We start from the raw sequence: 11,680 nt of genomic DNA, 5'->3' as shown, positions 1-11,680 counted from the left end.
CACTAAATTGTATATGTAGAAACTGTTGAATTGGTGTGTGTGTGGCTGTGTATATGCCCAACAACAACAAAATAAATAAAATTTAGGGAAAAAAAAAAGGAACCTCAGATAGGATTTGGGTCTTTATTCATTATGTATATCATGAAGAGCCTTTATATCCTGCTTCATTCTCTAACCTGTAACCTTCTAAAACATAATTTTGCCAAGATGTATCTATTTCTCTTTATTGACATTCAGATGGCTACCAATTTTTCACTATTGTAAGTATCACTGTGATAAATATCCTTGCATATAATTCATTGTGTATAACTCTGATTACTTCCTTAGGGTTAAAATATTTTAGACCCCTAGATAACACATTACTAAACTGCATTCCAGAAAGGCAACTTATTTATACTCACACAAAGTATTTACAAAAGTATTCACCTCATAATGTCATCACCAATGCTGGGTTCCTTTTTTCCTTCTTCCTTCCCTCCTTCCTTCCTTCTCTTCTCAAAACCCAGTGCCATCCGACTACTCTGTCAATTTGATAGTTTTACAATGGCACCTATTTGTCTTAATTTACATTTATGGAGATGAGTCAGAATTGACTCTACTACTCTTTGTCAATTTGATAGTTTTACAATGGCACCTATTTGTCTTAATTTACATTTATGGAGATGAGTTGGCAGTGGGTTTGGTTTTGGTTTTATCTTTTTACGTATTTCACAGCCTTTTGTAAATTATTTTTGTGGATTTTTCTGAAGTGTTTCAAGAATTTTAAGATTTACTTTTATGCCTCTGTGTTTTATTTCAACACTTTCTCTGTAACACATGTGGAAAATATTTTGATAGTTTGTTAATGATTTTATGTGTAATATGTTATTACATTTTTGTTATCATTATGTAATTTAGTATTCCAATTTCTTCTTTGTGATTTTTCCATTTTTATTCCAAAAAGTCACAGTCTTGAAAACCCTAGGGGGTAGTTCTACTCTGCACACGTGGGCTTGCCATGAGTGGGAATCCACTCAGTGGCAAACAACAATGATTTGCACATATCACATGTGGTAGACTGAAATGGCCCCCCAAAGATATCCTCGTCCTAATCCCTAGATCCTGGAACTATTTTACGTTACATGACAAAGAGGACTTTGCAGATACGGTTAAGGATCTTTACAAAAAAAAAAAAAAAAAAACCCAGTGCCGTCAAGTTGATTCCAACTCATAGCGACCCTATAGGACAGAGTAGAACTGCCCCGTAGTTTCCAAGGAGCACCTGGCAGATTTGAACTGCCAGCCCTTTGGTTAGCAGCCGTAGCACTTAACCACTATGCCACCAGGGTTTCCTAGGGATCTTTAGATGGGAGATAATCCTGGATTATCTGGGTAAGCCCGAGGTAAACACAAAAGTATAAGAGGAAGAGTAAACACAAAAGTATAAGAGGAAGATAAGAGAAAAACAAATGACAAAAGATGCAGAGAGCAAGCAAGATTGGAAGATGCTACTCTGCTCTGCTCGCTTTGATGGTGGAGGATGGAACCACAAGCCAAGGAATGCAAACAGCCTCTATTGTTGTGTATCAATGAGTCAATTTCAACCCTATATGACAGAGTAAAACTGTCCAATAGGGTTTCCTAGGCTGTAATCTTTATGGGAGCAGATCGCCAGGACTTTTCTCCTGCATAGCCACTTGTGGGTTTAGACCCCCAACCTTGCCATAAGCATCCAAGTGCTTAACTACTGCACCATCAGGGCTCCTTAGACAGCCTCTAGAAACTAGAAAAGGCAAGGAATAGAATTCTGCTCTTAAGTCTCTAGAAGGAATGCAGCCCTGTGGCCCATTTGGGACTTCCGACCTCCAGAACTATGAGAATAAATTTGTGTTGTTTTAAGCTAGTAGATTTGTGGTAATTTGTTACAGCAGCAATAGGAAGCTAATATACCACAGTTCGGGACTTAGCTCATATCCAATAAACTACCTGGGCCTTGTTCATGACATTTTATATAATAGATTCTCAACAAATATTAATCAAATTGAATTGAGTCCTCTTCAAAAAAAAAAAAAACAACTTTAATGTAAACAATACTTTACCAAAGTATAATTTTCAAAAAGTTAAAAACATGACTCTTATTCACATATACTGTGAGCATATGCCAAACATTCATTTAACTCATCAACGAGAGAACCAGCAGGATGGCAAAGCTGGTTCAAAAGAAGATATAAGAAACTATGAACTATATACACAATGAGTCAAAAAATGCTCCAATAAGACTCAAAAGTTAAATGACTAATGTCCTGCAGGGCAATAAAACTGGCCCCTTTGGGATTATCTTTTCTACCAAGATGAAATTATCTCTACTGAAAAAAGTAATTTGCAACATGTCAACCTTCTATAAGTTAACATGGAACTTTACAGAGTCTGAGACCTCATTAACAGCAAATAGTAAGTCAAACACAGTTCCCTTCCCCTGGAACTTCAAATGATCCTTAGGCAGGCTTGTCAGGTAATGCTTTGTTATGACATTGAAAGAGAGTACACAATAATCTTTTTCCCCCTCATTTCCAAGTTTTGTATAATTTTTCTAAACAGACTTGTTCCAGTCATCTATTCCTGAGTAATAAATTACTCCAGATTTTGTTGTTGAAAATCACATTTTGTGCGTCAGGAATTTGGGCAAGGCTTGGATGAGTAATTCTTCTGCTGTGCTTGGTGTCAAATGGGGTCACTCAATAGTCAGTTGGCAGCTTAGCTGGTATGGAGAGTCCAAGACAGCTTCACTCAGATGCCTGCTGTCTTGACCAGAGTTGTTGGTAAATTAGATTCTGCTGGGCAGTTCTCCTTCTCTGTATAGTCTCAGGGCTTTTATGATCCTTGCAGCAAGATAACTGAGTATCTTGTATGGACTCACACTGCCAATCTTCTTAAAGACTAGATCCAGAAGTGGCATGGCATCACTTCTCCCATCCTTCATTGGTCAAAGTCCAGTTCAGATTCAAGGAGAAGGGCTCACAGAACGCACCTCTTAAGGGCAGTACTGTCAAAGCATTTGAGGCCATGTTTAATCCATCACAAGCTATGTTTTGTAAATTTCGATTTTCATTATTTGGGTAATCCTTTTTGTCCTAACATCTATTGCACCAAGGGTCCCCATTACCTTCTGGAAGGTTCACCACAGATTTCTTGGTTACATGAAAAATGACCCAGCGGCCACTCCAGAACTCTTCTTCTCCTTCTCTGTAGCCCTCTGCAAGCACTCACAGGCAATGCTTTCAGAGCAATGGTTCTCATAGTACTGGACCCAGCAGCATCAGCATCACCTGAATGCGAAGCTCTGGGGGTGGCATCTAGCAGTTTGTGTTTTAACAAGCCCTCTTGGTGATTCAGAGGCATCCTAAAGTTTGAGAATCACTATTTAGAGATGTATGTTACTTAATAAAAATTATTATCATTTGAAACTAGTCCCACAAGAATTCACAGAGCCTGTAAATAACACAATGGGTTATTTACAGCTTCTGGGGAAAGGACACAATGATGCCAAATAAAGCCTGGTGTAGTGGTTTTCTCTAATAGATGGCCTCTCTCAGTTATCAAAAGCCTCTTCCACCAACCTGGAATTTAGGAGACAGCTCTCTTCTTCCACCCACTCAAGGGATACTCTCAGCAGGGCCATACTTTATTTCTAAAGAATCTCTTGTGAAAAGAACTAGTGCCTTCTCCATCTTATAAAATCCCAGTAAACCACTCAAAAAAATTTTTCTCTTCAAGGGAATCCCATAATCTCCCTCATAGACCAGTGTCTTAGAGAAAAAAGGGGAATTTTTTTTTTATTATATGAAGAAGAACTCGGCATCAGGATTGGAGGGAGACTTGTTAACAACATGTAATATGCAGATAACATAAACTTGCTTGTTGAAAGTGAAGAGGACTTCAAGCACTTATTGATGAAGATGAAAAACTATAGCCTTCAGTATGGATTACATCTCAACATAAAGAAAACAAAAATCCTCACAACTGGACCAATAAGCAACAAAGAAAATACTGAAGTTGTCAAGGATGTCATTTTACTTGAATCAATAATCAACGTCCATGGAGGCAAAAGACAAGAAATCAAACAATAGATTGGATTGGCAAATCTGCAAATGACCTCTCAAAAGTGTTAAAAAGCAAAAATGTCACTTTGAGGACCAAGGTGCACCTGACTCAAGCCATGATATTTTCAATTGCCTCATACGCACGTGAAAGCTGGACAATGAATAAAGAAGACTGAAGAACTGACGACTCTGAATTACAGTGTTGGCGAAGAATACTGAATATACCATGGACTGGCAGAAAAAATAAATCTATCTTTGAAGAAGCACAGCCAGAATGCTCCTTAGAAGTGAGAAGCGAGAGATTCGGTCTCACTTGCTTTGGGTGTGTTATCAGGAGGGACCAACCCTTAGAGGTGGACATCATGCTTAGCAGAGGGTCAGTGAAAAAGAGGAAGATTCTTAATGAGATAAGTTGATACAGTGGCTGCAACAATGGGCTTCAACATATCTACCATTGAGGATGGCACAGGACCAGGCAATGTTTCCTTCTGTTACACACAGGGTCCCTATGAGTCGGGACTGGATGGCAACTAACAACGAAAGGGGATCTTATAATCTCCTTATAGACAGGTGTTTCATGAGAGAAAACAGGAATTTTTGTTGATCTTCTCTATATCTTGTTTCCTATTTTCTTAATTTCTGCTTTTATCTTCATTCTTTCTTTCCTTGGGTTTATCCTATAGTTCTTATTTTCAGGCTTCTCTAATTTCTTATATAAGCTGCTTTACCTATATCCTAAAAGTTTTGGCATGTTGCATTTATCATTCATTTCTAAGTATTTTTGACTTTCTATTGTGTTGTCTTAATTGGTCCATGAATTAGAGGTTTTATTTTAATTTTTTAATTTCTGAAAGTATAGGGTTTTTTTCTAACCTATTTTTAATATAATAATGAGAAAATATGGTGTGCAATATCAAGAATCAGAAAGCTTTTTTGCAAAGAGCCAGATAATAAATATTTTCAGCTTTGCAGGCAATATAATCCTCATTGTAAGTACTCAATTCTGCCATTGTAGCACTAAAGCAGGCAAAAACAGTATGTGAATAAATGAGTGCAGCTGAATTTCAGTAAAACTTTATTTATTAAAACAGGCAGCTGCCCAGATTCGACCTATCGGCCATAGTATACTATCTCCTAGTCTACCATTTCGGTGTTAACTGTTGAGACATGCTGTTACCCAGTACACGAAATTTTGTAAAGTTCTATGCATGCTTGAAAACCAATTATCGTGCTATCCCAGGCCTGCTTGCACTTCTTAAGGTTCAGGCCTGGCCCAGGTAAACATTTGCTTTTATCCTGACACAGTGATCGAGAGATTGGGCTTTTGGAATCAGAGAGACCCAGGCTACCCCTACCTACTTAGCCACTGGGTGACCTGGGGCAAATTACTGAACCTCTCTAATCCTCAGTTTTCTCATTTATAGAATGGACAAAATAATAGTATGTACCTCATGGGGTTGACATAAGGATTCAATGAGATAAGGACTATGTAGAGCACCTAGCAGAATGCCAGGCAGGCTTCAACCATTATTAGTAGTAGTAGGTTCAATCATTGTGTCATCGAATCACTTACTCCATCCAACAAACAGGTATAATTATACCCATTTTACAATCAAAGAAACTAAGGCACAGAGAAGTTCAGATTAACTTGCCCAATATCTCTTAGCCAGTATCAAAGCATTGATTCTCACCCTGAACTACTATTCCCAAATGCAACGTTCCCCATACTCAGGCTGATTAATCCGGTCACACTAACAAGTGAGGAATTTACTATACGCCACTCCTAGGCGAGGCTGCATTTTAAGAGACACCCAGAGAAAGGAGTTGAGAAAAGGGTTGCGAAACGCACAAGAATTAATTCCCAGTCGTGCAAGTTTAGTCCTTTACGAGGAAAGAGATGGTTCAGTAAAGACAAACGGGATTAAAGAGCAGTAAGCAGCCACCAGACTTTGGAAGCTGGGTGCCAAGGTTTATAACCCGGACAAAGTCTTTTCTGGACTTGATCCTCTAACGGAGCGGTGTCACCCAGCGGCGCCCCCAGGCTCCTCGGCCTCCATGACCTTGCTGTCGTCCCACCAGGAAGGGAAACGGCGGGGCTGCCCTCTGCGGTTCTCCACGTGCCCGAAGCGCCCGGCGCCTAAAAATACCACCCTAATTCAACCGCCGGAACATGCCTTCGGCTTTTTACAAAACGGGGCAGTCATCACTTGAAACCACATAAATCACAGCCCTGGGCTGCTGTTGATTCTGCGGGTAATGCGCCGCTGACAGTGAGACACATTCTGCCCTTTACGATGACTATGAATTTATCTTTTCGCTCTCTGCTTGGCGCAGATCGTATCGTGAGGACACCGAGCAGTTGGGGAAGCTCCATTTCTCCCAGCCCAGACTAAACCCGGGGCCCTTCACAGCCATATCCTGTGACAATCACACGGGTTTCCTCCGCCCCGCAGCTGACGGAAAACTCGTGACTGTCTTTCAGCTCCGAGGTGAGCGCGGGGCGGGCAAGCAGAAACAGGGGGCGGAGCTGCAAGTCCCCGACTCGCAGGACGCCCCCGATGGGCAGCGCCTGCGCAGTCTCTCGCCACGGGACCTCCTTCCCGCCGCCAAGACTAGGAAGCGGGACGCCAAATCTGTCCCTGCGCAGCCGCCGCCGCCCTGCGCCCAGCGGGGCGGCCGCCCTCCCCCAGGCGCGCCTGCGCACGTTCCCACGCACGCTCCGGGCGTACGGCGGCGGCCAGGGGTCGCGAGCCGGTGGAGGACCCGCTCGCGGAGAAGCCCGGAGAGTCAGCGTTTCTTCCCTCCCTCCCCTACTCCCCTCCCCGCTCCCTCCCCCCCCTTCCCAAGAATGTTCCGCTACGAGGTGAGCTGTTGCGGCCGGAAGTGACCCCTCCCTCCCTCACGCGCCCCTCTTCCTCTCGCCCCCCCCCCGGGCGCGTCCGTCCCGCGCTCCTGGGTGGGGGTTAGGGGACAGGTGGCGGGAGCCGCGGGACAGCGGAGCACCACCACCGGGGGTCATCGGTCTAATCCGAGGGCTGTGAGCCGGTCTCGGGGGGTCGGGACTGCCCCATCAATTCCGCTGGGGAGAGCTGGCCTCTGTTTTGCGGTGGGGAGGACCCGTTAACCGCTGTAACCAGACTCCTCCACCTCTGTCCCGGGAGGAGCCCAGGAGGGGACCGGTGTGCATCAACCCCGTGACCATTCCTGAGGAGGTAGAGTCACCCGGGGACGCCCAGAGACGCGTTTCCCGCCCTGGAGTCTGCACCTCTTCTCCCCCGGTTACTGACACTCACCCATACACACTTAACAACCACCCGGTCAGGGGAGCGGGGACTTGCCGTTTGACTGGGGCCCTGACTGTTTACTAATGAGAGCCCAGAGTTGGGAGGGGGGCGTGTCCAGCAGAAGTTTTCTTGAGTGGAGGGAGACCTGGGTTTGGTGACGGATGCCGGGAATGTAGCAATAGTTCTGACCGTGTCACTAACCCACTGTGTGACCTTCAGTGACTCCTTATTTTTGGGCAAAGGTTTCTGTATTTGTGAATGAAAGGCTTGTCTGGATTCTTTGTGATTCAGAAAGGCGGTGATTTGGTTAAGTAGATCTCTGTGATTTGGAAGGGCGTGCTGCTGGAAGTTGCCTCTGATGTGGAGGGAATTGCATGTCTGCTTTATATAAGTTTGGGAGGACTTAGAGATGGGTAGAGTGGCCCTTTGGCCTAATCATTCCTTTAGGAACAGCGTAGCTAAGAGGTAGCCAGGCAAGATCATTGTCAACCTACTTACTGAGAGATTGTGACATTCCAGTTCGGAGCCTTTGGAAATTGTGAACAGATGAGCTCCATACTTGATGGGAGAGGTCCTAGACCAAACTGATCTTATGTAAACATAAAGAGATGATGGGATAAAGTGGGCAGAAGTTGCCAAAAGAAAACATGGAGAATAAATCTATTGAAGAGTGAAGTGGAAGGGGAAAATGTTTAAAATGGAGCACCAAAACCGATACAGTGATATCTAGCATTTGTTCAGCAGCCCATTGCTACTGCTTTTGATGCTAACAACTCTCCAAGATAGGTGATACTGTACCTGCACTGCAGTTTAAGAGACTGAGGCTTAGAGCCTGAAACATCATAGGTACTCAGTCAGAAAGAACATGACTTGTGGGACCGGAACTTGAATTTGCCATGTTGCAGCTTTTTCAGAATTCACTTACTGGTTGAAAATTTAGCCTTCTGTTTTGTCACTAGAATTTGAGCCTGTAGAAAAAAGAAGAGAGAAGGATGGAAAATGCAGAGAAAGCTTTACAAGAGAGTAGCAGTTGAAAAACACAGCATGGATGTAATAAGGAAAATGAGATTTTGGTTGAAAAAAGATGTATAATACTCAAGCAAAATAATGAAGCATTTATTTTCATTCTCATTTTACTCCAACCAGTGATGTAAAGAAAGTTTCAGGCCTAATTTCTGGTTACGTGGGGAAATGTTACTATTAAATTCTTGATAAATTAAAGAAATGAAACACTTGGGAAGCAAGATTAAATGAAGTAAGGAACAGGAAATAGTAAATGAAAGAAAGGAGGATACTGGAATCTTCCAAGTCAGGCAAATTGGGAAGTGGAGGAAATGCCATCTTCACAAAAAGTCATAGTAAGGCTATTATGATCATTGGGAAGAGAAAATGAACATTTTTAAAACAAGGATGTAAACTTGATGAATAGCTAATACCTTTTCTCCTCTTTTTCAGTCTTTGGAGGATTGTCCTCTAGATGAAGATGAAGATGCATTTCAGGGCCTAGGAGAGGAAGATGAAGAGATTGATCAGTTCAATGATGATACATTCGGGTCAGGTGCAGTTGGTAAGTGGCATCTTTCTTTCTCATATCATCTTGGTCTCTTACTCCTTTATCAGTGCTTTGTCTTCATAGTAGACCTTCATTCGCTAATTTGGCAAGACATCTTCTATTCTTAGAATAGTTCGGTCTTCACTAGAAGCATCTACCCTCCTCCTCTGGGCCTCTTTTTGCCTCACTTTTTTTTTAATAAAACCAGGTATTCTCTAAGGCCTGTCCCTTCTAGCTATATGACCTATAGCTCAAGGTTGACAGTATATAGTTACAGAAGTAGACATTTGAAAGAGGTTTGAAATAATCCTAGAAGAGAGAAATTTTTATGTGTAGAACACATAACTTAAGTGAAGGGAATATACAGCGAACTAGAAGAAAATTCAGGTTCTGGGGTATGTGTGAGTTTCTTTTAAAATTCAGTCTATCAGTAACATATTGCTTGGCCTCACTGTTGTCTTATATTATTTTTAATAAAATAGAAGCTTTTTATCCCAAGGAAACCCTGGTGGCATAATAGTTAAGAGCAATGGCTGCTAACCAAAAAGGTCCACGGTTCAAATCTACCAGGCGCTGCTAGGAAACTCCATTGGGCAGCTCTACTCTGACCTGTAGGGTCACTGTGAGTCAGAATCGACTCAACAGCAATGGTTTGGTCTTTTTTTTTTTTTAATCCCAAAGAATGCTGACGATAAGATTTCATGAGTTTAAAAAAAAGTTTTGTACGCAAATGAAATTTTTCCATGTTTGTTTATAGAATAAATATTTTTAGAATTGGAAAAAGTCAAAGAACCAGATTAAACTTACAGGACACAGTGTTTAACAGTTGCTGAGATGGGAAATTTAGGGAGCAAGCTTATATGGTTAAATTTGAGAATTCGAGATCCTAGAACAAGTGAACTGCTAAGACTTAAGTTAGACTTTTTAAAAAATGCATAGGTAAGAGTCAGTGCAGGTATTTTTGCTTCCCTGTTGATGTTGGAAGACACCAATAAGAGTGTTTGTGTTGGGATGTGTAAATAGGAGTGGCTATTTTTTTGTAATTGCAGCATTTCTGTGTATGCAACAAATAGGTAAAATTAAGTATTAAGGAGGAAAAGGAAATTTAGCAGTAGTAGATAATCCCAAGATGTTATGTATCAAAAACAAATGAGAGGTCTTAAAGTGTTATAATGATTACTGCTTTTGTAGTGACCTAAACGCCTTAAAGTTATTAAAGCTTAGGCTGAATTGAATAAACGGGCAAAAATGAAAAAGTATATTGCTGTCAGTCAGGGTTTACAAAATTCATTAGGGAGCTAAAACTGCCATTATTAGGAGCAACAAGAAAAGTTTTTGAGGTAGAAGCTAGACCCATTATGGCAGGGAGCCAAAGTCTTTTGGATTATAGCCATGGTTTAGGAGATGAGATCGTCCAAAGGATGACATGATCTAAGACACTGTTGTCTCTCTCCATGGAGATCACAGGGAAAGGGAAGTAGAATAGAATTACAAAGCAGGGAACTGATGTGAATTGCAAATTGGATTTGGGAGTTAGTTCTGTAACAACCACTACAACACCATAGAAGCCACAGACATGGTATACATATTTCTAGAACTCTTTTTCTAATAAAATATTGTAATGAATGTTAATATTTTTTTCAACAGGTCCTCAGTATTAAAATGATTCAGTTGACTTATATATATTACATTAAGATGAGGCAGCATAGTAAGTATGTCCTCAGTTTTAAACCTGAACAGAACGTTGACTTCCAGAAGTGCTATGGGCAGTCTTTTTGGGTTTCTGTGTCCTTACAAAACGGGAATAATATTGCCTTATAAGGACATTAGTGTGTGCAGATGGGGAAACTGAAAAGTACACACACACTGAAATAGCCCCTAGGGGCTGAAAGAACAGGCTGTAGAAAGTAAGCCAGTGAAACAGCATATGGTTAGCCTGCTTTGTATCCTAGGGCAAAAGGGTGATTAAGAAGGACTTCTTGGTCAGCAAACTTTATAACAGAGAAGAGATTTCCAAAGGTGAGCCCTTTCCATTGAGAACATAATATACTTGAATTGTAAAGTTAAAATCTTAATTCCTCCTAACATCTTGGCATAAATATTATAAATACACTATATGTATATACATACACACATGTATATATATTATGTATACATACACATGTATGAAACACATAAAATATTGCATAGATGATACTGTGTATGTAAAAATAAAATTGCTTTCTAAATCAACCTGTGACTTGTTTGATACACCTCTACCGATAGAGATACAACTGGTATAGAGAATTTAAACCAAAAGGAGATGAAATGTCAGACCTTTCCCATATGTTTTGGTTTGATAGTTTTTAATTCAAGGCATGGGTGTCTTGAATAATACCTGTTGGTATAGTGGATTTTTTTTTTTTTTTAAGAAACTAGTCACTGTCTTCTGCATGAATTAATGTTTGCATCACCTTAGAGCAATAAATGGTGTAGAATAATCCCAGCTCATTCGCTGATAGTAAAAGCTTACACTACATGGTGCTTATTATATGCTAGCCACCATTCTAAATTTTGTACATATATTACTCGTCCCCACAGCAGCCCTGTGAGTTAGGTACTATTACTATTATCCTCATTTTACAAATGAGGAATCAGAAGGTGAGGTATAAATAGGTTATAAATACAGTCAGTGAAGCCTACTGGTTGTGTTAAAACAGTCTTTAGGCAATTTTTGGAAATCTCCTGTCTCCATCTGAAAGGGCTGCCCATTCTTTCTACTTCCC

At 41.1% G+C, this 11,680-nt stretch overlaps 1 protein-coding gene across 1 annotated transcript in view; it reads left to right on the top strand.

Annotated features, from left to right (window-relative positions):
* Positions 1-6,701: 6,701 nt before the first annotated feature.
* Positions 6,702-11,680, top strand: part of PATL1 (PAT1 homolog 1, processing body mRNA decay factor) — a 37,125-nt gene continuing 32,146 nt past the window's right edge. The window contains exons 1-2 of the mRNA XM_049892068.1: positions 6,702-6,942; positions 8,819-8,930. Coding sequence (XP_049748025.1) covers positions 6,928-6,942; positions 8,819-8,930 — 127 coding nt within the window. The 5' untranslated portion in view covers positions 6,702-6,927. The remainder of the gene's footprint in view (positions 6,943-8,818; positions 8,931-11,680) is intronic.

Source organism: Elephas maximus, chromosome 7 (genome assembly GCF_024166365.1).
Source record: "Elephas maximus indicus isolate mEleMax1 chromosome 7, mEleMax1 primary haplotype, whole genome shotgun sequence".
Lineage (NCBI taxonomy): Eukaryota > Metazoa > Chordata > Mammalia > Proboscidea > Elephantidae > Elephas > Elephas maximus.
Note: the sequence above shows the minus strand (reverse complement) of the source record. Positions and strands in the feature narration are given on the sequence as shown.